Source organism: Heterodontus francisci, chromosome 3 (assembly GCF_036365525.1).
Source record: "Heterodontus francisci isolate sHetFra1 chromosome 3, sHetFra1.hap1, whole genome shotgun sequence".
Taxonomy (NCBI): domain Eukaryota; kingdom Metazoa; phylum Chordata; class Chondrichthyes; order Heterodontiformes; family Heterodontidae; genus Heterodontus; species Heterodontus francisci.
Genome location: NC_090373.1, coordinates 147,469,389 through 147,496,331, shown reverse-complemented (window position 1 = coordinate 147,496,331; position 26,943 = coordinate 147,469,389). Strand labels below are relative to the sequence as shown.

Genomic DNA, 26,943 nt, shown 5'->3' with positions numbered 1-26,943 from the left:
TCCCCCTTATATCTCCCACCCTTCACCTTAAATTTATGACCCCTTGTAACGCTTTGCTCCACCCGGGGAAAAAGTTTCTGACTGTCTACCCTATCTATTCCCCTGATCATCTTATAAACCTCTATCATGTCACCCCTCATCCTTCTCCGTTCTAATGAGAAGAGGCCTAGAATGTTCAGCCTTTCCTCGTAAGACTTATTCTCCATTCCAGGCAACATCCTGGTAAATCTCCTCTGCACCCTCTCCAAGGCTTCCACATCCTTCCTAAAATGAGGCGACGTTACGTCACTTTTCAAGAAAGGAGGTGGAGAGAAAACAGGGAACTACAGGGCAGTTAGCCTAACATCAGCCGCTGGAAACTATTATTAAAGACGTCTTAACATTGCACTTGGAACAGCATAGTATGATCAGAACAAGTCAGCATGGTTTTACTAAAGGGAGATCCTGTTTGACAAATTTATTAGAGTTTTTTGAGGATGTAACTAGTATGGTAAATAAAGGGGAAGCAGTAGATGTAGTACACCTGGATTTCCGAAAGGCATTCGATAAGGTGCCACATAAAAGATTAATCGGCAAGATAAGGGCTCATGGTGTTGGGGATAATACATTATTGTGGATAGAGGACTGGTTAATAGACAGGCAGCAGAGAGTGGGCATAAATGGGGCATTTTCAAGTTAGCAGGCAGTGAATAGCGGAGTGCCGCAAGGATCAGTGCTGGGGCCTCAGCTATTTACACTCCATGTTAATGACTTGGATGAAGAGACAGAGAGTAACGTATCTAAGTTTTCTGATGATACTAAGCTTAGTGGAAAGATAAGCTGCGGGGAGGATGTAGAGAGGCTGCAAAGAGATATAGACAGGTTAAGTAAGTGGGCAATAAGATGGCAAATGGAGTATAATGTAGGGAAGTGTGAAGTTGTTCACTTTGGTCGTAAAAATAGAAAAGCAGAATTTTTTTTTAAACAGGTGTGAAACTGGTAAGTGTTGATGTTCAGAGAACTTGGGGGTACTCATACAGGGAATGCACAAAGTTAACATGCACGTGCAGCGGGCTATTAGGAAGGCAAATGGCATGTTGGCCTTTATTGCAAGGGAATTGGAGTACAGGAATAAATAAGTTTTACTAAAATTGTACAGGGCTTTGGTGAGACTGCACCTGGAATACTGTGTACAGTTTTGGTCTCCACATTTAAGAAAGGATATACTTGCACTGGAGGCAGTGCAGCGAAGATTTACTGAAGTAGTCCCTGGGACGAGGAGGTTGTCCTATGATGAGAGGCTGAATAAATTGGGCCTATATTCTCCGGAATTTCAAAGAATAAGAGGCAATCGAATTGAGACATACAAGATTCTGAAGGGTTTGATAGGATAGAAGCTGAGAGATTGTTCCCACTGGTCAGGGAATCTAGAACATGGGGACACAGTCTCAGGATAAGGGGTCAATCATTCAGGACTGAGATAAGGAGAAATTACTTCACTCAAAGGGTTGTGAATCTTTGGAATTCTCTACCCCAGAGGGTTGTGGATGCTCCATCATGGAATACATTTAAGGCTGGGATAGATAGAATTTCGGTCTTGCAGGGAATCAAGAGATATGGGGAGCAGGCAGGAAAGTGGAATTGAAGCCCAAGATCAGCCATGGTCGTATTGAAAGGTGGAGCAGGCTCGATGGGCCATATAGTCTATCTCTGCTCCTATTTCTTATGTTCTCTCTTGAATGTAATGGTTGATTCAGTTTTTAAAAAAATTATTTCATGGGATGTAAGCATCTCTGGCAAGGCCAGTATTTGTTGCCCATCCTTAACCGTCCTTGAGGTGCTGGTGGTGAGCTGCCTTCTTGAACTGCTACAGTCAAAGTGTAGGTACACCCACAGTGCTATTAGGAATGGAGTCCCACGTTTTTGACCCAGCGACAGTGGAGGAACAGCCGTATAGTTCCAAGTCAAGATAGTGTGTGGCTTGGAGGGGAACTGGCAGCTGATGTTGTTCCCATATGTCTGCTGCCCCTGTCCTTCTAGGTGGTAGAGGTCGCAGATTTGGACGCTGCTGTGGAAGGAGCCTTGATGAGTTGCTGCTGTGCATCTTGTAGATGATACACACTGCTGCCACTGTGCACCGGTGGAGGGAGTGAATGTTTAAGGTGTGAATGGGGTGCCGATCAAGGGGGTTGCTTAGTCCTTGATGGTGTCAAGCTGCTGGAGTGCTGTTGGTTCTGCAGTTATCCAGGCAAGTTGATGATAGCCAGGCTCTGGGGAGTCAGGAGGTGAGTTACCACAGTATTTCCCAGCCTCTGACCTGCTCTTATAACCACAATATTTATACGGCTGGTCCAGTTTCTGGTCAATCGTGACCCCAGGATACTGATGGTGGGAGTTTCAGGGATGGTATTCCCACTGAACGTCTAGGGGAGATGTTCAGATTCTCTTTTGTTGGAGATGGTCATTACCTGGCATTTGTGTGGCACCTATGTTACTTGCCACTTATCAGTCCAAGCCTGAACATTGTTCAGGTCTTGCTCCATGCAGGCATGGACTGCTTCAGTATCTGAGGAGCCCCAAATGGTTCTGAACACTGTAATCTTCAGTGAATATCCCACTTCTGACCTTATGATGGATGTAAGGTCTTTGATGAAGCTGCTGAAGATGGTTGTGTACATGAGACACAACCTTGAGGAACTCCTACAGTAATGTCACAGAGTGAGATGGGCAAATGTGTTTAGATGAGGAGTTCATAGAATGTGTTTGGGATAGTTTCGTAGAACAGCACGTTCTGCAGCCAACCAGAGAGCAGGCTATATTAGACCTGATATCATACAATCAGATCAGCCATGATCTTGTTGAATGCCGGAGCAGGCTCGAGGGGCCTATTCCTGTTCCTAATTCGTTTGTATGTTTGGCCTCCAACCACCACAGCCATTTTTAAAAAAATATTCATTCATGGGATGTGGGCATCACTGACCAGGCCAGCATTTATTGCCCATCCCTAATTGCCCTTGAGAAGGTGGTGGTCAGCTGTCTTCTTAAATCACTGCAGTTCTTGGGGTGTAGATATACCCACAGTGCTGTTAGGAAGGGAGTTTCAGGATTTTGACCTAGCTACATTGAAGGAATGGAAGGAATGGTGATATAGTTCCAAGTCAGGATGGTGTGTGGCTTGGAGGGGAACTTGCAGGTGGTAGTGTTCCCATGTATTTGCTGCCCTTGTCCTTCTAGGTGGTAGAGGTCATGGGTTTGGAAGCTGCTGTCTAAGGAGTCTTGGTGAGTTGCTGTAATGCATCCTGTGGACGGTACACACTGCTGCCACTGTGCGTCGGCGGTAAAGGGAGTGAACGTTGAAGGTGGTGTATAGGGTGCCAATCAAGCAGACTGCTTTGTCCTGGATGTGTCGAGCTTCTTGAGTGTTGTTGGAGCTGCACCCATCCAGGCAAGTGGAGAGTATTCCTCACACTCCTGACTTGTGCCCTGTAGGTGGTGGACAGGCTTTGGGGAGTCAGGAGGTGAGCTACTCATTGCAGAATTCCCAGCTCTGACCTGCTCTTGTAGCCACAGTATTTATTTGGCTCGTCCAGTTGTGTTTCTGGTCAATGGTAAACACCAGGATGTTGATATTGGGGGGATCAGCGATGGTAATGCCACAGAACATCAAGGGGAGATGTTTAAATTCTCTCTTGTTTGGGATGGTCATTGCCTGGCACTTGTGTGGCACAAATGTTACTTGCCACCAAGCCTGGAAGTTGCCTAGGTCTTGCTGCATCTGGACATGGACTGCTTCATTATGAGTAGTAGCGAATGGTGCTGGACATTGTGCAATCATCAGCGAACATCCCCACTTCTGACCTTATGATGGAGGGAAGGTCAGTGATGAATCATCTTCCTTTGGTGATCTTTGTGCTAGGCATGACTCCAACCAGTGGAGTGTTCTCCCCCAATTCCTGTTGACTTCAATTTTGCTAGGGCTCCTTGATGCCAAGGGCAGTCGCTCTCCCCTCACCTCCGGAATTCAGCTCTTTCGTCCATGTTTGGACCAAGGCTACAATGGTATGGAGCCGAGTGCCCCTGACAGAACCCAAACTGCGCATCGGTAAGCGGATTATTGCTGATTAAGTGCTGCTTGATTGCGCTGTCACTTTGTTATTGGTACAGAGCCAACTGATAGGGCGGTAATTGGCCAGATTTAATTTGTCCTGCTTTTGGCGCCTCAGACCACTCAACCATGTTCAGCTTCAATAGATACCAAAGCTTTCCACATCCTAATAATCCAATACATGGAAAAATATCTTCTAAAATCTATGTTTTAGTACTTATCCTGAACATCTGCAACTTGTTGCCAAACTACAAATCAGTGGTGAATTAATTCTTGGAATGCCTTCTGGGTAAGGTAGTTAGGCAAAAGCTTTGGAATTATTCATGAGGCAGATAGCAGTGATGGAGGACTGTAAGTTTCTATGGAAGAAAGGGAAGTAGATGGGCCAAATGACCTCCCTCACCTTTATGTAACTTTATGACTACACTATTTAATTTAAATCAATGTGAATTTATGTTCAACTTTGCAGTACACTTGAGTGCTCAGCTTACCAGACATTGTAACACTGAAATAGACTATCGGGATAGTCTGGCTGAAGGGGCTCTTGGCTTTCAATGGTCCCAAACCACCACGCATCATCAATCACTGACCGAAATCGATCACCTAAAGTGTAGTAGAACAAAAGAGCACTGGTATTCATATTAGAAAGAAAAGCCTCCCTGTGTCAACTTTACCAAAATAATTACAATGCAATCTTAAACAAATTACATTTAAATAAAGTTGTGTGCCAAGCAAAGAAAATTTCATGATCCCCTATTTCTGACACAGTAGAATCACTTGCAAAATTTAGCTGGTCTTATTGGCTCTATATCCTATTAAATTTCAAAAGCAACTTTATGTCAAACTTTGGGAGCCCTAGTGCAAACATTTTATTAAATAACATTAAATGTAGGGATGGTGAATATCCAATTGTATTGTGCACAGTGAATTAAAGAATACACTTTTTTATAACGACAATATTGTATCATATAATTCACAATAAAATATATAATGCAAACACACCATGCATCACATTCCTAACACATATTCATTGGGAACTTTGGAATAAGTACAACGGACTTGAATTTTCAAAGTCACTTTTACCAGGGGACACGATGATGGTATGCAGCGCTGCAAAATTGAGCATCAAGGTGAGAAGTTTACTGAGTATCCAAGTTGCTTGGTGCACTCCAGTGTAGCCAACAAGCACAAAGAGCTGGAATCCAAATCACAAACTGTACATTTGATAAATTCAGGCATGAGAGCTATTTAACTAAAGCACCCACCCCAAATCTGGCTGGAGCAACTGGAAACAAAATTTAGGCACTTCTGTTTTGTGCCCCTTGGCATTAATGCCCCCTTCTCCAGTGCCCATACTCCTTGTGTGGAAAGTGCACAGTGTAGAACAGGCAACCAGGAGAACTTCAAAATTGTTTTTGCTCGGTAATGCAGCCCAGGCAGCTCACTGAAACACCCACCTTGAGAAACTACCAAAATTTACAATTGAGCAGCTTTCATTTTATGGGGCACGGTCAGACCAGTTGTGCACAGACAAGGAGAGAGTGTTCATGGTGCATTATCACATGCCAAGTTCATGTTTAAATCACTGGCTACTATTTAATCTTTTCTTTTAATTGCTATATAGTGCATACATTTTGGTTATAACATTTCTTCCTTCAATATCACAAGAGGCAATCACAATTCTGCAAGATAGCTACAAGCAGTATCTATTAACCAGAGGTGACACTCATAGCATTCCTGCTACTGTAGTAGTAATGAGCCTTGGAATTTATGGCCAGTGCCAACTAGAACACTCAAAACAAAGGATATCCATTTGATTCACCTCTACGTACCAATCTTCCATCGTCGAGATTTTGTCTCATCAAACTGCTGTCGCAGCACTAGAAAATCAATCACATCTGGCATATCATGGTACCTAGTCAAGATAAAAACGAATACATTAAAAAAAAAATCAATCTATATCCTTTACAGACAATACCGAGAACTTTCAAGCCTTGTTAAAAAAAACGTCAGGTTGAAATGGCAGAAATAGAGATGAATAAGGCCAATAATATGTAACAACATAAAGAATTGATAGCAGGTTATCGTAGATTTTTAAAAACATTTTGTCTAATACCTACGTATGATGAGGCATTTAAAAATTATATAGAGAATGCAGAAGTAAAAATAATGTAATCATAGGTTAATCATAACTGAATAATCATTGACTTCACCATGAGTGCAGTGAACTTGGTACACCGCTGAGGCATGCGGAGGTAAATCTTGGCTTTGTGCAATAGTGTAAAATGAGTGTTAACGAGTTGGCAGACCATTTCACATCTCTCCCAATTTCTATTTCCGTTGACTTCACTAAGTCAAGCTCTGCCCCACTTTGTGGTCCATTTATTAAAATGTGAAAATGATTCAAAATTTCTTTTAAATTAATTGTTAGAAGCAGAGATCATGTTTTAATATTTAAAATTTACATCTGGTCAGTTGCCTCTCATCGTCAAGATGGAACCTGACAACATTCAGAAAATTTGTCCAATTGACACTAAATTCAGACGGTCTGATCTTAAGTCTGCTTACCCAACTGGAATGGGGCAAGTAGGTGGTTGAAAATGGTAGTCAGGTATTATGCACTGCCTTCCTGACACACTTCTGTTCATCGCCATTTTATCTATTGGGCTTTTGGCAGTGTTAGAGGCACCTGCTGAATGCAAGCAAGGACTTCATTAATATAAATGTTGTGCACCTATTATGCAATTTGGACCCCGACACAATGTTAACTGCTGATCGCGGCAGTCAGGCACAGCTCTGGAGCTGCCAGTGAATGTTGATGGTAAGCAGGATCTGGGTCAGAAGAAGCCCAGAAAAGTCAGTAAAACATTTTGTTTTTTTTTGTTTCCTTGCAGGCCAGGTGCTCTCTGGGCACCACAAGGACATCTTGGGTTTCCCTGCCCCAGGTTTCTCTCTACCTCCCCTGACACTGTTTGCCTCCAGACCACCCCCCACACTCACTACTTACCTCATGTCAGGGACCATTCCCATGGGTCCCCAGCAGCGGCCTGCTGCCAGTGAAATCCCACTCTCGCCCACAAGCAAGGGAGCGATTCCATTTATTGAGGTCTAATTACTACTTTCTATGAAAACAAACAGTTCTTACTTCATAGAAAATGAGCCTCCTGTCAGTTTGCCTGTGTCTGGGTCGATGAAAGCCAGTTTGAGACAGCACAGAGATGGAGGTCCCACTTCATATTTGATCCCAACTATTTTCACCAGCTCTTGATCCTGATAGAAGTGCAAAATATATTTGATGTTGTACCTTTGACTGTGGCTGTGTCTACATCATGGATGAGTACAGATAATTTTAGATACATTATAGATAATTTGACCATTGCAATAGTAGGTTTACACTGATAGCACTGGGGAAGCAATTTTAATAAAAACTTTCCTCCATCTGTTACAGAAAAATAAGCCTTTTAGTACTTTCCATTTAAACATTTAAAGAGCAATGCAGTGGCAGATTTCTGTGGGGTTATATTTTTACTGAGCTTTCAAATAAAAAGAAAATCCTAATAACAGAGTGATTTTCTTTTAGTCAGCTTGGCCTCTGGAACAGACAAAGGCCCATTACCAGGTTTAGGAGTCTCCAAACCAAGCCCAATGAGAAATCCAAAAAGGTAGAGCCTCTGTTTGCTCGATATTACATGCACACTCTGTCCTCAACTCTCCTCCTTCCCCACCCTCCCTCCCCCTCCCAGCATTTGCTGTGAATAAAGCCCTGCCAGTGGTGGGAGGGGGAAGGGGTGGGGAGGAAGTAGGGTGGGTCTGCTAAATTTGACCTTAGATCCGCAGCTAAGTCCACCAACAGCACATAATCTGCAAAAATAAGCATTACAATTCTTTCAGAAATACCCAAAACAGACAATCCCAAGCCATCACTTATCATGTTATCAAAGAATATAATTGATGAAGACAATGAATATGACAGACGACAATGGATATTCACCCACTTCCATTTAAAAAGAGAGAAGTTAGTTCAGTTATCTCCCACATACACTTACACATCCTGGATAAAATCCAAGATTCTGCCATATATTATCATAGAAGGTTTACAGCACAGAAAGAGGCCACTTGGCCCATGGTGTCTGTGCCGGCTGAAAAACGTTCCACCTATTCTAATCCCACCTTCTAGCACTTGGTGCGCGGCCCTGCAGATTACAGCACTCGAGGTGCATATCCAGACTCCGTTTGAATGAGTTGAAGGTTTCTGCCTCAACTACCCTTTTAGGTAGAGAGTTCCAGACCAGCACCACCCTCTGGGTGAAAAAACTTTTCCTCATCTCCCCTATAATCTTTCTACTAATCACTTTAAATCTATGCCCTGTAGCCACTGATCTCTCTGCTAAGGTAAATAGGCCCTTCACCTCCACTCTATCCAGGCCCCTCAAAATTTTGTACATTTCAATCAGATCTCCCTCAGCCTTCTCTCTTCCAAGGAGAACAACCCAGCCTATCCAATCTTTCCTCATAGCTGCATTTTCCCAGTCCTGGCACCATCTTCGTAAATCTCCTCTGTACCCTCTCTAGTGCAATTACATCCTTTCTGTAATGAGGTGACCAGAACAGCACACAGTACTCAAGTTGTGGCCCAACCAATGAGTTATACAGTTCCAGCATAACCCCCTTCTCTTGCATTCTATACCTTGGGTAATAAAGGAAAAGATTCCATATGCCTTCTTAACCACCTTATTGACCTGTCCTGCTACCTTCAGGGATCTGTGGACATTTACTCCAAGGTTTACTTGGACACTTACTTCCTCTACACCTCTCAGTATTTTCCCATTAATCGTGTATTCCTTTGCCTTGTTTGACCTCCCCAAATGCATCACATCACACTTCTCTGGATTGAATTCCATTTGCCACTTTTCTGCCCAGACCATTAATATCTTCCTGCAGCCTACAGCTATCCTCCTCGCTATCTACCACACGGCCAATCTTTCTGTCGTCTGCAAATTTCTTGATCATGCCCCTACATTTACATCCAAATTGTTAATATATACCACAAAAAGCAGGAACCCAGTGCTGAGCCCTGCGGAACACCACTGGAAACAGCCGTCCAGTCGCAAAAACACCAGTCAACAATTACTCTTTGTTTGCTGCCACTGAGCCAATTTTGTATCCACCTTGCTGCAATCCCTGGATCCCATGGGATTTTATGTTTTTTAACCAGTCTGCCTTGTGGGACCTTGTCAAAAGCCTTGCTAAAATCCATGTAGACCACATCAACTACACTACCCTCATCTATCTTCCTTGTTACTTCTTCAAAAAATGTGATCAAGTTGGTCAGACAAGATCTTCCCTTAACAAATCCATGTTGACTATCCTTGATTAATCTGTGCCTTTCAAAGTGACAGTTTATCCTGTCTCTCAGAATAGATTCCAATAATTTGCCCACAACTGAGGTTAGACATGCCTGTCATTATTCGATCTATCCCTTGCTCCCTTTTTAAACAGAGGTACAACATTAGCAGTCCTCCAATCCTCCAGCACCACACCTGTATCCAGTGAGGACTGGAAAATGATGGTCAGACCTTCCGCTATTTCCTCTCTTGCTTCTTTTAACAGCCTGGCGTAGATTTCAACCGACCCTGGTGATTTATCAACTTTCAAGGATACTAATCCCATTAAAATATCCTCTCTTCCTATGTTGATCATATCCAATACTTCACACCCCTTTTCCTTAACTACAATATCTGCATTGCCCCCCACCCCACCCTCTTTTGTGAAGACAGACACAAAATATTCATTAAGAACAATACCAACATTTTCTGCCCCTACATATAGGTTACCTTTTGGTCTTTTATGTGCCCTACTCTTTCCTTAGTTATCCTCTTACTCTTAATGTATTGATAAAACATCTTTGGTTTCACCTCGATTCTGCTTGCCAATATTCTTTCATGCCCTCTCTTTGCTTTCCTAATTTCCTTTTTGATTTCACCCTCCACTTTCTATACTGCTCTCATCTTTCTGTAGTATTAAGTTCTCTGTGTCAGGCCTAAGCTTTCCTTTTCTGCCTTATCTTACCCTGTAAGCTCATTGACATCCATGGGCTCTAGATTTGGCTGTCTCACCCTTTTTCTTTGTGGGAACATGTTTACTCTGAACCCCTTGAATGCCTCCCACTGCTCTGACACTGATTTACCTTCAAGTAGCTGTTTCCAGTCCACTTTCGCTAAATCGCTCCTCAGCTTAGTAGAATTGGCCTTGACCCGATTGAGAACTCTAACTCCTGTTCTATCCTTGTCCTTTTCCATAATTATGTTAAAACTGACTGAATTATGATCACTACCACCAAAATGCTCTCCCACTGCCACTCCTTTCACCTGCCCATCTTCATTTACTAAAACTAAGTCTAAAACTGCACCCTCTCTTGTTGGACTTGCTACATACTGGCCAAAAAAGTTCTCTTGAATGCACCTCAAGAATTCTGCTCCCTCAATTCCTTTTACACTAAAACCATCCCAGTTAATATTGCTTATACTAATATTAATAGTAGCTTCCATCTACCTCATTGTCACATGAACCATTGGGTTCAATGTCTCACGAATATTAATAAAAACAATGGGATGTGGGTTTCCCTCAGCTTTATGGCGTTCCTTGATTTGTCCTTTACATTCCTCACATGAGAAAAACAGCTGGCAGAGAGGAATGGGTCGGAGATGCAACAAAATAAAACATTTGTATACTGAAGGTGCCCTTTGCCGTTATGGGGAGGCCAGGTACCTCCAAACTTTATGTGGGTTGGGGACAGGAGGAGTGGGGATGGAATTGGAGATAGTCATCCATGAGCTATTCCCGCAGACTCAACAGCAAGAGGTAAAGCACAGTATTGGCAGCGGTGCTGGAGTAGCCTGTCACCATGCAGGTTCAGCTAGGACAGTGAATCCCAACACCTAATTACACCAAAAGAATCTCTCTCTCCAGGATTCTAAAAAGAACTGAACTACTGTTCTGCTAAATGTTACATGTTGACCATAAAAACATGACAATGCAAATTATCTTAGACAAACTGCCAATGTGTCTCCAAAGATACTTTACCCGTAAATCCATCTTGTGCCATGCCTGCTTTTTAGCATTTATGCGAAAAAGTTTTAGCTTCTTCGCCATTTCAACATAGGCTTCGTGACCCTGTCGAAAATAGTAAACCTAGAATTCAAACATAAAAAAATTGTAGCAAGCTTGCTATTCCCAAAACAGTGCACATGTATAAATGATCACATTATGTTACAAAACAATGATTTACTGCAGACAGTAATGAAAAATTCTTGGGCCAATGAATAATAACTCAACTGTGGCCAATGAGAATGCCTCAATTTTTCAGGTGAAATAGACAATATAACAAGCATAATTATTATATGAATTTATTTCTGCGTTAATATCTACATTTACTGAAATTAATGTTATCTTTAGCTCAGATGCACGGAAACAATGACAATGCACAAAATAATTTTTTCACACACACCAGAAAAAAATTTCCCTGGAAAAAAATGCTTTCATACATATAATTAATCAATCAGAGGCAGTCACTCATGCATAATTCACACAATTATCTGAAAGAAATAAGAGTTTGAGCCTTGGAATAAATGTAACAAGGAGGTTAGTACAGGAGGGACCTGGCATAGTTTAATTTTTTTTGGGTGGGGGTAAACTTTTGTGTTCGTCGAGATGACAGTTATTAGGCTGTGGAATCGAACAGTTTCTTAGTTAAGGCATGCAGTAGCAATATTAAGCAATCCCAAATCGAGTACAGCATAAAAAAAATTTCACAATAAAGCTTTTGATTCTATCCAAGCAATGCACAGCAACATCAAAAGATCAACCCATGAATCACTTTCTCCACACCCAATCAACCTTATGGCCTCTCTGATTGATACTGCTAATTTAGTATCCAATTCAGAACAGTCTGTGTAGTATGGACTATTAACTGTTAGTCAACCTCCTTCCTTCCTTCTCTGGTTCACAATGACATGTTTCAAGTAAGCACGGCACACTTGAAGGAGTACATGTAACAGACTTTATTCCTATACAGCAGGTTGATCAATCTATGCTGTACACAGAGACAGACTTTCAGTTTCTGCTTCTATCTTTCGAGCCCCATGAAGAACTGCTGAAAGCCATGCTTATTATATATATAGTTCCCTAGATAACTTATCTTTCCTACATCAAAGGTACATGTCACAGATAAGACCTCATGATGCCTCCATTCCAGAAACCATTGAAAACAGTCTATTCATGTAAACAGTCCTGGTTGTTTACTTCAAAGGTACTTCTCTCAAATAAGGCTTCTTGACTCAACTGTTCTTGAATCCTTTGTGATGTACGTTTACTAACTGCTTATCTTTCATATACTATAGTTAATGGATTCCTCTGCCAATGTTTATTACACTACCCACCAAAGTTATACTTTAGTTAATCATACTTGATGTTTTCCCAGTCACTTATTTCCTTGCACAAATATTTCCTGCAGATAATACTCAGATATCAAAAGCAGAAGACATGCCATGCCTTCTTCTAGTGGCACCCTGAAGCTATCTTGTTCGTATTGGAATCCAAGATACAAGGAAGTTTGATTATTAGCCCTTAACTCTCCAAGGTGTCCAATTTACAACTCTCCATTCAGTAGGTTTAGAGATATGGCTAACCTAATTTCAAGTAGAAGCCAGTAGAGAGAGAATACTTTAATTCCATTAGTCTGGCCTGAATTCAAATTCGAAGCCAGTATCCTAGCTCTATGTATCAATAAGGTTCCCTCCATCTCCCACTCACTTCTGGTATTACCCAAGGACCTGTGCTCAACAAATACGGCTAATTAGCTTTTTAATGTCAGATCTCCACTTGATTAACTTAAAATACTTCCATGGTTGAAGGGAGAGGGAGCATGTGGGAACAAGTGGAAGGGGGTGAAGAGGAGTAACAATTTGTTTGAACTGAGAGTTGGTGAGCAATAGAACATGCAGCGAAAGACAATGAAACAGCACATCCTCTCTTGGACAGGGCATCCGGCTCAGGTCCAAGTGATTAAACACCTACCCCTAGGAGGGTCAGTGTCAGCTTGGATAAAAAAAATGGCTTAAGGACAGAAAACAGCCCGTCATTGTAAATGGTTGTTTTTCAAACTGGAGGATGGTAGACAGTGGTGTCCTCCAAGGTTCATTGCTAAGACCACTGCTTTTTTTGATATAATAAATTATTTGGATATCGGAATAGAGTAAAATTTCAAAATTTGCCAATGATACTGAACTTGGAAGGTGTGGCAGACTGTGAGCATCATATCAACTGACTGCAACAGGACATAGAAAGGCTAGAAGAATGAGCAGACAAGTGGCAGATGGAATTTAATACAGAGAAATGTGAGGTGATGCATTTTGGCAAAAGGGATAGGAAATGGCAATCTAAACTTAATGGCACAATTCTAAAGAATGTACAGAGACAGAGGGACCTGGGGATGTATGCGCATCGATCTTTGAAGGTGGCAGGACATATTGAGAGAGCAGTTAACAAAGCATATGGGATCTTGGGCTTCATAAATAGAGGTGTGGAGTACAAAAGCCAGGAAGTTATGTTGTACCTTTATCAAGCTCTGGTTAGGCCACAATTAGAGTATTGCGTCCAGTTCTGGTCATCACACCTTAAGAAGGAATTTGGATGGATTCAAGGCAAATTTAGTGGGTTGGCAACAGAAAAATAGAAAGATGACTATTTTTGCAATGTTATGGTGGAATAGTGATAATTTAGCTCAGCATTAAATTCGGACTAGAATGGTTATATCCAGTGTTTAAAGTGGCATATGCTCGGGGGTACACATCCTCTTCCCAGTCAATTATAATTTTTGACCCCATTCTTAACCTTCCATATTGTCCTTGATTATTACAACCTGAGCTAAGTGTCTTAAATGTGTTTCCTCTGGTTACCAACTCCTAGGTCTCTAAGCTTCATCTTTAACTACTCAAAGTAACTGGCAACTATTTTTGCTTTCGTATTTATAGCTACTGCATTAAATATCATCTGCCATTGTGGTGCTAACTTGCATATCTTATCCAACTGTAATTTCTGAACTGCCTCTTCCAATTCTTCTGCTTCTCCTAGTTTGGTAACATCTTTGAATTTTGCCATTTTGCATTAGTTTTGATTCCAGCTCATTTATGTAAATTAGAGGCCTTGGTGGTGAGTCTTGAGGCATCCCACTCATTAGTTTTCCCCCATTCTGACATAACTCCTTTGGCATTGTTGTTTCCAACCCTTTAAAAGGGTCTTACTCATTTCCAGAATTATCCCTGAAATCCCAATGCATATCCACAGTGAAAAATGAATGTTTCACTCCGAAATCTAATTGGAACAAGCACTGCATTATATATTTAAACCTCTGCAATTAGAATGCATTGTATATTTGCAATACAATTTTGACATGAAACACCAATATTTTTGAAGTCCAAAGCGGCAATTACAATGCCCCTCAATATAAGAGTAAGTACATATGTGCACAGCTCTCTCCAATAGCTGACAGTGAAAACACTTGGAACATCTTTCTGACATAGATAAACAATTTTCCTGGCACTGTCTGCTCCAGTGCTGGCCAGCTGCAGCACACCTGTGCTCATGGAAGCCCAGGGAACCTAAATTGCTTGTCCCATGTAATTAATATAATTGAGGAGCACCTGTGGCACAGGCTTGCCCTCCAGGGCTGGTTTCCAAGCTAGAAAGAGGGCAGGAAACAGAAGCATGGCTGCAGGCCTCAGAGGCCTATAGGTGCAATAACATAAGAACACAAGAACTGGAGCAGGAATTGGCCATACAGTCTCTCAATTTTGTTCTGTTATTCAAAAAGATCATGCTGAACCTCTACATCAACTTTCCTGCTCTATCCCCATATCCCTTGACTCCCTTACTGCCCCAAAAACTATCGATCCCAGTTTTGAATATAAGCATTGACTAAACATCCACATCCCTCCGGGGTATAGAATTCCAAAGATTCACAAAGGTCTGAGTGAAAAAAAATCTCGTCTTAAATAGCCTTATCCTTCTACTACGATCCCTTGTTATAGACCCTCCAACCAGGGAAAACAGCCTCTCAGCATCTACCCTGTCAAGCCCTCTAAGAATTTCATACATTTCAATGAGATTACCACTCATTCTTCTTATCTCCACAGAATATAGGCCCATTCTACTCAATCTCTCCTCATAGGACAGCCTCTCAACCCAGGAATCAATGGAGTTCCATTAAGCCTTCTGGAATGCACCAGTTAAAAGTCCCCGAGAACAAAAGACCTGCTGGACAAGTTTTTTTTTAAAGTAGACTTACTATGTGGGACTCCCCTTCAGCTGACTGCCTTTTTGCACCCTCTCCCCAGACCCTTTAATCTGAGTCCCCAGTACCAGCTTCATAGGGCATCCCTGCACATGAGTACTGCTGGAGGAACAGGAAATTGAAATGACAGGACCAGGAACATTCCACTCGCAACTTAGTAGCATGTCAATACTGGGCTTCCACTTAGTGCAGACACAGGCACTGTTCCAATATTCTGCCCTCCAGTCCCAGCCCTTCCTTCCAAAGAAGGACCAGATCTTCCGGGACAATGTAAATGGACAGAGAACCAGGAAAATGGGCCCTGTCCCTTTATTATGCTAAGCTGAGGAACTCAACCATTTGATGGTTACAAAAATATACTCGATAGCATTTAAAATAAAAGTGAATTCTGGTGCTCAAGATACTGGGCAATGAATTATTTTTCTATACTTCTACATTAACCTGTCAGTATTATCACTACCACCACCACCCTCACACCCCCACCAACTTTATAGTACAAAAATAGTAAAAGGACAAAACTAAAGGCTCCATATCTGAATGCACGTAGCATTTGAAACAAAACAGATGAACTATTAGCGCAAATAGAAATAAGTAAGTACGATCGGATAGCCATTACAGAGACATGGCTGCAGGATGACAGAGATTGGAATCTGAATATTGAAGGGTACATGACATTTAGGAAAGACAGGAAGCTAGGAAAAGGTGGAGGGATGGCTCTGTTAATTAATGATGGTATTAGCACATTAGAGAGGGATGACCCAAGTTCAAGAAACCAGGATGTAGAAGCGGTTTGGGTAGAGCTGAGAAATGACAAAGGCAAGAAGTCACTCATGGGAGTGGTGTAAAAGCCACCTAGCAGTAACCACACTGTAGGACAGAGTATAAAGGAAGAAATAATGGGAGCTTGTCAGAAAGGTATGGCAACAATCATGGGGGATTTTAACCTATATATAGACAGGAAAAATCAGATGGGCAAAGGTAGCCTAGATGAGTTCATAGAATGTTTTCAGGTTAGTTTCTTACAAAAGCACGTTCTGCAGCCAACCAGAGAGCAGTCTATACTAGACCTGGTATTGTGCAACGAGACAGGATTATTTGATGACCTCATAGTGAAGGTACACCTAGGTAGCAGCGATCATAATATGGTTGAATTTTACATTCAGTTTGAGGGAGAGAAGAATGGGTCCAAGACTAGTATTTTAAGCTTAAATAAGGGCAATTGTGAGGGCATGAAAGCAGAGCTAGCAAAAGTGAACTGGCGGCACAGTGGTTAGCACCGCAGCTTCACAGCTCCAGCGACCTGGGTTCAGTTCTGGGTACTTCCTGTGCGGAGTTTGCAAGTTCTCCGTGACCCCGTGGGTTTCTGCCAGGTGCTCCGGTTTCCTCCCACAGCCAAAGACTTGCAGGTTGATAGGTAACTTGGCCATTATAAATTGCCCCTAGTGTAGGTAGGTGGTAGGAGAATGGTGGGGATGTGGTAGGAAATATGGGGTTAATGTAGGATTAGTATAAAATGGGTGGTTGTTGGTCGGCACAGACTCGGTGGGCCGAAGGGCCTGTTTCAGTGCTGTATCTCGAAATAAAATTTTAAAAATTAGGTTAAGGGATAGGTCAATAGAGATGCAGTGGCAAACATTTAAGGGGATATTTCAGAAAACACAGAATAGATATATTCCAACGAGAAAGAAAAATTCCAAAAGTTCCCATCATCCGTGGTTAACTAAAAAAGTTAAAGATAATTTTAACCTTAAAGAAAAAGCATATAATTCACAAAGATGGGTGGCAGGTCAGAAGATTGGACAGAACAGAAAAAAACAGCAAAGAATGACTAAAAGATTGATGAGGGAAAAATTAGAGTACGCGAGAAAGCTAACTAGAAATACAAAATCAGATAGCAAGAGTTTAAACAGATATTTTAAAAAAAAGTTAACAAATTGAGCGTTGGTCCTATAGAAAGTGAGTCTGGGGAATTGATAACAGAAGATAAGGAGATGGCAGATGAATTGAACAGGTATTTTGCATTGGTCTTCACTATACAGGATACAAGAAACATCCCAGAAATAGCTCTAAATTAGGAAATGGAAGGGAGGGAGGAACTCAAGAAAATTACAATCACCAGGCAAGTGGTACTGAGCAAACTGTTGGAGCTGCGGGCTGACAATTCCTCGGGTGCTGATGGACTTCATCCTAGGATCTTAAAAGTGGCTAGAGAGATAGTTGATGCGTTAGTTTTAATTTTCCAAAATTCCCTAGATTCGGTGAAGGTTCCATTAGATTGGAAAATAGCCAATATAACTCCTTCATTCACAAAGGGAGAGAGACAGAAAGCAGGAAACTACAGGCCAGTTAGCTTAACATCTGTCTTAGGGAAAGAAGCTAATAATAATAAAGACGTTACAGCAGGGCACTTAGAAAAATTCAAGATAATCAGAGTCAACATGGTTTTGTGAAAGGGAAATCATGTTTAACCAATTTATTGGAGTTTTTTGAAGAAGTAACATGTTCTGTGGATAAAGGGGAACTGGTGGATGTACTGTACTTAGATTTCCAGAAGGCATTTGATAAGGTGCCACATCAACGATTATTGCAGAAAATAAAAGCTCATGGTGTAGGGGGTGACATATTGGCATGGATAGAAGATTGGCTAGCTAACAGGAAACATAAATGGGTCAATTTCTGGTTGGCAAGATGTAATGAGTGATATGCCACAGGGATCAGTACAAAGATAGGTAGGAAAGTAACTTGTGAAGAGGACATATGGAGGCTACAAAAGGATAAAGATAGTTTAAGTGAGTGGGCAAAAATCTGGCAAATGGAGTATAATGTGGGAAAATGTGAAATTGTCCACTTTGGCTGGAAGAATAAAAAAGCATATTATCTAAATAGTGAGAGACTGCAGAGCTCTGAGATGCAGAGGGATCTGGGTGTCCTAGTGCATGAACCGCAAAAGGTTAGTATCGGATACAGCAAATAAGTAGGAAAGCTAACAGAATGTTATTGTTTATTGCAAAGGGAATTGAATACAAAAGTAGGGAGATTATGCTTCAGTTATACAGGGCATTGGTGAGACCACATCTAGAGTACTTTGTACAGTATTGGTCTCCTTATTTAAGGAAGGATGTAAATGTATTGGAAGGAGTTCAGAAAAGGTTTACTGGACTAATACCTGGAATGGGCGGGTTGTCTTATGAGGAAAGGGTGGACAGGCTAGGCTTGCATCTATTGGAGTTTAGTAGAGTAAGAGGCCACTTGATTGAAAGATATAAGATCCTGAGGGGTCTTGACAAGGTGGATGTGGAAAGGATGTTTGCCCTTGTGGGAGAATCTAGAACTGGGGCGGTCACTATTTAAAAATAAGGGGTCACCCATTTAAGAAAAAGATGAAGAGAATTTTTTTCTCTCAGAGGGTTGAGAGTCTTTGGAACTCTCTTCCTCAAAAGGTAGTGGAAGCAGTCTTTAAATATTTTTAAGGCAGAGGTAGATAGATTCTAGATAAGCAAGGGGGTGAAAGATTATCGGGGGTGGCGGGAATGTGCAGTCAAGGTTACAATCAGATCAAACTGATCTTATTGAATGATGGGGCAGGCTCGAGGGGCCGAGTGGCCTACTCCTGCTCCTAATTTGTATGTTCGTATGTCCCATTTCATAGCATTTGAACATGGAGTAGAATTCTTCAATCTGACAATAACAATTTCTTGCTAGATCCATGTGAACAGTACATTTATTTTGGCATGAACATGTTCTTCACCTCCCATCAACCATCACTGGTGAGAGTCCAGGAGTAGGTCTCCCTCCCATTCCTGTGACCAGAAGTGCTTAGTGCACTGGGACCCCACTATAGCGCGGAACTCAGTATAACATGGTCCGTCTTGGATCCCAAAATTTTCGTTCTGCAAATGCGGCCACAAGCCTCCCCCAACTACAAATACAGCCATGCACTTTAAAAATAAAGAAAAAACAGCCATTTAATTATTTGGTTGATTTTACACAGTACCTGCTTTATTTGTTTATTTTGGAGTACGAAGCCTGGAAACTGTGGGGATTTGCATGCAACATTGGCGCTGGCACTGGCGGGATCAAGTCTGTGCACTCGGTACCAGCTATGAAATAACATGGTCTCACCTATAATGCGGTCTCAAGATATGGACGCCATGGACCGCGTTATAACAGGGTCCTAGGGCATTGGGCGATTACAGGAGGAGAGTGAGAAAGGGGAAAAAAATAAAAGGTACATACTTTCAGATATTACAACATTATTACATTTGCTTTTAGAGTGTGACCAACTAGCAATACACTAAATTTCTCAGAACATTGCACAACAAGTTAACATTACAAAATATGAAGATGAAGAAGAGTAATAAAAGAAATAAGGGATTTTCCATCTTTATGGCAGTGAGCTAAACCAAACCAACCTGACCAGACGTATCCTATGCTGAAGAGTAGGCAGCCATCACAATAGTAAAAATTTAATATTATATTACCTCATCACCCATTTGTGGTACAAAAGGGCAGCGTCTGGGCATAGTGTCTGTAATCCACACTGGTGGCAGCCATTCTTCCAGAGTCTCTCCCTGCTTTGTTAGGACTCCAGCTGGTGGTCTCTGTAAAATCACAACATTTTCTATCAATTCAACTTCTCTATAGTGCAACCATTTACAAATGGTCTCTGTAGCACATCTGTAATCACAAATCTTTAAAGAAGTAAGCCATCACCTTTATTCTTTTCTCCCTCGGTTTCCTTCTTATCTTTGGAGTCGCTGAACCATCTTTGTCTTCTTTATGTTTCTTCCTTTCCTTCTTGATCTCTTTTTCTTTCCCTTTCTCTTTTTCGCCTTCATCTTCTGAACTGCTAACAGCTTTCTTTGCTTGCTGCCGTGAAGATTTCTTTGGTGGCTGGAGGTTAATGCCGGCATCCGCTGTCCAGTCAGAATAGTCACTTGAATAATCACTGGAAACAGAGAACTACAATAAGTTGCACAAACTGCACCTCTTATGAAAACGCCATCGACCTGAAATGCTAACTCTGTTTCTGTCTTCAAACATGTTGCCTGACACTGCTTTAAGTGTTTCCATCATTTTCTGCTTTTATTGCACAAGCTACATATTGGACATCTCCTCCAGAATACACTCCTAATAATCTATTCAGCTTCCTCTAGTTGTGTATTTTGCTTCTTAAAAGAAAACAAGCTTGGCGACACATAACAGCCTAAATTTTCTAATACTGGAGTAGTTTAGATTGGGGTATTTATTAGCAGATTATTTTAGACAAATAGAGCCGGATTTTGTTCTCATGCCCACCACAGAACCCGATGCTGAGATTCCCGATTCCAATTCTCCCGGGGGCGGGACAGGCCAATGTTGACCATCCTACCCACAGGCCATATAAGGGGCTCCTCCCACTGCCATTGGGATCTTACTGGTGGGGCAGGGGGGGTGGGACCTTTGACGCGAGGGAACATGTACCCCTACCCACCAGACCCCCTTTCCCCAGACTGAACGACCACTCCCCACCCCACCCCAGACTCCTCACTGGGGCCTTCCAGACTGGCCCCGGCCCCTGCCTCATCTACCCTTTCTCCAGGTTTCCAGTGCTGGGCCTGGGTCTGAGGCCTCTGTAGCAGTGGCAGTGGCCACCACTCCCGGTGGCACTGCCGAGCTGCCGGGGTGGTGACTGGCCAGGAGCTCTTGGAGGCGGGATCCCGTCCCAATAAAGTCTTTAAAGGAACGGGGATCACGCCTCCTTAAACTTTGACCCCAAAAGACCAGAGGATCACTCCCAGGGGAGCACGAAAAGGCAGAAGCGGGGTTCCCCTTGCCTCCAGCAAAAAATCCAGCCCCGTGTGTCAGGTGTGGTCTCACCAAAGCCCTGTACAATTGCAGCATGACTTCCTTATTCTTGTACTCCAATCCCCTTGCATTAAACACCAATATGCCATTTGCCTTCCTAATTGCTTACTGTACCTGCATGCTAACTTTCTGTGTTCCTTGTATAAGCACACCCAACTCTCGCTGATTATCAACATTTAAAAGTTTTTCACCTCTTAAAAATATTCTGCTTTTCTATTCTTATCAAAGTGAATAACCCTACATTATACTCCATCTGCCAACGTGTTGCCCACTCACTTAACCTGTCTATATTTCTATGCAGCCTCTTTGTGTCTTTCTCACAGCTTACATTCCCACCTAGCTTTGTATCATCAGAAAACTTGATTGCATTACTCTCAGTTTTGTCATCCAAGTTATTCATACAGATTGTAAAATGATCTTTGTGGCACTCCGCTAGGTACAGCCTGTCAACATGAAAATGCCCCGTTTAACCCGACTCTCTGCTCCCTGTCCGTTAACCAATCTTCCATCTATGCAAATATATTACCCTGAGCTCCATGAGCCCTTATCCTGCATTTTAACCTTAAGTGTGGCACTTTATTGAATGCCTTTTGGAAATTCAAGTATACTACATCTACTCGTTCCACTTTATCTACCCTACTAGTTACATCCTCATAAACTCTAATAAATTTGTCAAACATGATTTCCCTTTCATAAAACCAAGTTGACTCTGTCTGATCATACAGTGATTTTCTAAGTGCAAGTTCACCTATGAGAGTGGTCTAAGAGACACTGAGGTCAAAAATATAATGTAGAGTAAAATGGGCAAAAAAGACCCATACAATGTAGCAGGGAAATTTTGACAAGTTTCTACCAGGCCTCATAAAGGATCTGATAAGGAAGAATGGTGACAAATTCCACAGAACTGACAAACCATACAGAATCGTCAAAGACTGCCGATGCAGTTAACAAAGATAGGGCACACTGGAGCACACAAGGCCTTTATGGGGTTTGCACCAAGCTAAAGGGAACCCACACATTCCAATCTTCCATAAAAACAAGTGAGATAATTTCACCTGGTTTTAACATCACAGAGAGGCTAAATGTAAATGGACAACTGTGAGGTCTAGCAACAGAAGGATGATTGATAAAATAGAACTATTCTCCAACATTTATTCATGCCCCAAACAGCAAGAACTGTATAAAAATGCCGCATAGTGGCAGACTCTGCACTACAGTCGATGACATCCAATGAAGCTCCACCTAGAAGAGGATGTCCCACCAGGAGAGTCAAGTGCCATGTGGGAGTTGATCACTCTGCTGCTTAGACACCGATTCCTCAGTTTAAAGGTTGTATGTGTTGCTTGATGCTGTTTTCATGCTTGTGTGTTTTAATGCTTTGTGCCATGTTCATTCAATAAATGTAACTTGGATTAAATAACACAAAGGGCTGCATTTTAAGACTTGGCGTGAAAAAATGAGGTCCGGGCGCATAGGGACCACCTCACGGAGCTGCCGCGATTTCAAATGCGGTGGCTTATTTGCATGGCCACAGCGCCCGTCCCCCGCGATGATGTGGAGGGGGTGGGTAAGCCGTCGCTGGCAACGGCATCCAGTGCCAATGCGCAGGCGCCATTTTTAAAGGGCTTACAGCCCTCAATGTACATTTAAAATTTAAAGGGCCGTGAATGTAAAGCTTTGGAAAAATGAATGAGATGACCTTTCCATGCATTCTCCCATCCCCCCAAAAAACGAATATCACAACATTCCTGCTTTCCCCCTCACCCCCCCACCCCCCCCCGGAATTCTATATTGAACATTTGACCTTCCCCGCCTCCCCCCCCCCCCCCGCCACCACACAAAGCTCGGTACATTTATCCTTTACCCTTTTCCATCACCACCCCCGACCAATCCGAGGTGCTCTAACCCCACTCGGGCTGCATGGTAAGTAGGAATTTACATATTTTAATGCTATGGGGTTTGCCATGTCATTCATACCTGAAACTGGAAATGTTCGCAGTGCCCCGGCAAAATCGCGACATTATGTTTGCCCATACTTTCTAGGAAAGCAGTATCTACAACATAGTTCACTCTTATCAATTGATGCTTGTTGGTCACAATTTACAATATAACTGTTATAACCAATCAGAGTCTCTGCAATCTGTAGGCAATTAACTGAGGCCCTTATTCTGCAGCTAACCATAATCTGCAACAACACAGCTTCCAGCCAATCAAGCTATTCGTGTGCAATCTGAGCACATCAAGGGGAGAACACCAACATGAAAAATTGTGAAATGGGCAGAGTAAAAAGCACAAGGACCAAAATCTGTATCGGCTCAGGGCTGACTGAATATCAGCTGGGAAATATCAGATATATTCCCAGGCAAATTAGGTTGAGCAGCTGATCAGTTTAGAACTGGACAATTTGGTTTCAGGATGGTTGTCTAATAATTCCAATATATACCAACTGTTTTGTAACAGGACACTTGTCCAACTCTGGGTTATAAAAAAGGCTGTGCTTATGTATGGAACAGCCAGAATGTAAACAAAGCTTTCTCTTTTTTAAATAAAGTTCAGGATTAATCACATTCTCACAAGGCTAGCAAAAAGTTCTCTAAAAGAATATGCTAGATTTAGATTCATTTATATTTACCTTATCCAAAAGTACACTGATTTTAAAACAGCGGCTTCGATCAGGCCTGTAGGAGCCACTTAGTAAGGTCTTGCTATGGCTTGAAACTGATCTGCCTCTTCTCAGAACACACTAACGACTACCTACCCACCCCTCCTTGTAGGCTTTCCTACTTTTAATATGCAACCATAAATTTGTTCAACCCTCAGATTATGCAAATTCTTTAGAATTTGGTATGAAACTTCTTAGATTCTGAAACACTCCACATCACAGGTGGAAAACAGCAGCAGCAATACATTAATAATTGAATATTGTTCAAAACTTCAAAAAAGAAAATCAGACAGAAAATAACTTAGAACATCACTTGCCTGGAGCTGCTGCTATCATTGTGCCAGGCATCCCCATCTTCTTCTGAGGTCACACCATTGACAGCACGGACTTCAACCTCCTGAAGATTTAAATCGAACTCGCTGAAGATATTTATTGATATAAATATAGGTATTCTAGACAATATGCACTGACGGTACCCCCAGTAACAACATGCATTTTAAGAAAAAATAGATGCATCAGATTAAGCTATGCAATTTATTAACAATGAAATTTTAAAAGTACTGGCATCTGAAGTCATAGGCGGTCACACTGATTAAATGTTCAGAAACTTTTGTGCAGTGGGACTGTTGTGAATGTCCACAGCACAAGATACTGTCAAAAAATAAATGTTTTTTTCAAAAACTTCCGAGTTATAACAGCAAGAGGAGGCACTTTCCTCTCATCTTTGTGTCTTCTCAGTCCTCTCACACACAGTAGAACACATCGCAGTTCTAGGATGCGGGAGGGAGCCAAAATAATACACTTAAAAACAGAGGCTGGGAACCCCTGCTACAGCTTATAACCTTTTTATTTATAATTCAATACTATGCAAAAGCCACAATTCTTTATCTAATAAATCAATGCAATTCAATTTTACTCTGTAAAGACCCTCCTCCTATTCCCTCCCATTGGATTTTTCAGAAGGCAACTGCTGCTGTGTTCCACTGAACCTGGTCTCATTAATATCAATTGAGAGAGGTGCAAGCGCCTAACATATCTCCAGAGGCAGCTCGCCCATTGGAACAAAGTGATTATGGAAAGATAAGCTAAAAAGCTGTCCCAACGAATTTTAGCAGTGACCTTATCACACGCAGATTTGGGCTCGGGCCATCCCGATGCTAAACGCGCCACAGTTGTGCTCGCACAATGGACTTAACACGTAACAGTTTTTACTTTAGTATTTCCAAAATACTTTTTTAGGAAAGGAAAGCAGGCCCAATGAAAAGCAGTCGCTGAGATGTCTGGCTGAAATTAAGTTACTGCATTATTACACATAAGTGATATGGTCCCCAGCATGCAAACCCAGTATCTGATGACATAAAACTGTTTAAGCTTCAAATCTACTAAGTTCTGATTTGAAGAGTTTTTTGCATTAAAGTCTCAAAATCTAAACTCAGTCATCGCTATAATCACAAAAAAAGGAAACTGGTTTAACTGAACACTTTTTCACAACATAACCAACAGTTTACCAACACAGCAACAGTCAGTACATTTTATTATATAAAGTCCTTTGGGAAATTCACAAGAGCATTTTAATTTTTTATATATATACACACACATACACACTATATTACATTTATATTTGTATATATTTGTCAATATTTCAGTTGCAGTGACTGTATTACGAATGTTATGACCAGGTAAGAAAGGAGTCTAGGGTTCCCACTCAGCCCTCACCTGGTCTTACTATAACAGTGTTTAATTTTAAATACACTGCTTTTTTAGCTCCCCCTTCGTGAATCCTTGTTCACTAACTTCCAATTATAAGGCAAAGAAATTAGCCAAACAAGTTTTCTTAGGTTTAAAGAAAAAAGGTTGAACTTTATTAAACTTAAACTCTAATTCGGTTAACGCCTACGGATACACGACGTGCCCATGCATACATGATACACACATGCAGATAGAGTCAGAAAACAGCTGAAGAAATAAAGTGGAAAAGTTTGAAGCAATATCTGAAGATGGTTTTGGTTACTGTTCTTCGAACTCACTGTAAAGTCCTTGATTGTAGGTAGATCTTGCTTTTCGTTGGGGCCCAAGATTCTTCTTAAGTTCGATGTAGGAGACTTTTCTCTCTTGAAGTTCATGTGTCCTCATTGGGTCCAGAGGCTTGTGAGAAAGAGATGGCAGACAGGAGAGGTCTTCTCACTCCAGGAGCAAACCATCTTTTCTGAGTTTCAAACTCTTTGCATAATTCAGAAAAAACCCAGGTTGCCAAGCAGGTTAGTCAGGTCAGGTGACTAGCTGGTCTGACCACATCTGTTTGTGGATTCTCTTGTCTTAGCCGACCCTGGAATGTCTCTTCTTATGCACAATACTTGGTGCTCAAAGTCCATAGTGGGTTAAATTGGAGCAGGGAATAGCCCCTTTGTCCCTCCAAGTATTGTCTGTTAGTATGCAAATGCTTTTTCCAGTCACGGCTGATCTGTTTAACAAGTCATTCCCTCACTCCAGCAACAGTTTAAAATCAATGTTCCTATGACAAAATGAATATGCCTCAGTCTTGGCAGGTGGGGGTCTAGCATGACACAAAGAGAAATAGATTGATTATATTAAAGCTACTGCTTTCCCATTAGAATTAGAACATTACAGCGCAGTACAGGCCCTTCGGCCCTCGATGTTGCGCCGACCATGAAACTCACCTCTGAAGAACTGTTGTAATCTACATTCTGTTGTGAACTTCTGCTGCCGTCATCCATTGCAGATCGTGTGCAGTAATTGTGTATACTCTGGCGGCTCTGTTTTCTCCCTTCTCCACTTTCTTGCAAGCGTTCATAGGAATGCACCTAGGAAGCACACAGTGGCATAAGCCGATCAAGACAGAATTAAATTTAATTTTTAAAAATTAAATTACTCAAAAAAAATCTCACTGCAATTTTCTACTTAGTTGCATCGCCAAGCTTACAGCATTTAAACTTTAGATTATTGTACAGTATAAGCAGTGTGATGGATTGCTGCAATTTA

At 41.7% G+C, this 26,943-nt stretch overlaps 1 protein-coding gene across 4 annotated transcripts in view; it reads right to left on the bottom strand.

Moving 5' to 3' along the window:
• phip (pleckstrin homology domain interacting protein) overlaps positions 1-26,943 on the bottom strand; it is a 309,793-nt gene that overhangs the window by 63,863 nt on the left and 218,987 nt on the right. For all 4 annotated transcript variants that reach the window (XR_010972495.1, XR_010972494.1, XM_068026790.1 and 1 more), the window contains exons 21-28: positions 26,622-26,765; positions 24,261-24,340; positions 20,148-20,382; positions 19,916-20,035; positions 11,168-11,275; positions 7,230-7,354; positions 5,917-5,999; positions 4,576-4,687 (exon numbers count right to left, since the gene is read on the bottom strand). Coding sequence is in view for 2 of the 4 variants with exons in the window: in XM_068026790.1 (XP_067882891.1) it covers positions 4,576-4,687; positions 5,917-5,999; positions 7,230-7,354; positions 11,168-11,275; positions 19,916-20,035; positions 20,148-20,382; positions 24,261-24,340; positions 26,622-26,765 (1,007 nt within the window). In the remaining 2 variants the exon portion in view is untranslated. The remainder of the gene's footprint in view (positions 1-4,575; positions 4,688-5,916; positions 6,000-7,229; positions 7,355-11,167; positions 11,276-19,915; positions 20,036-20,147; positions 20,383-24,260; positions 24,341-26,621; positions 26,766-26,943) is intronic.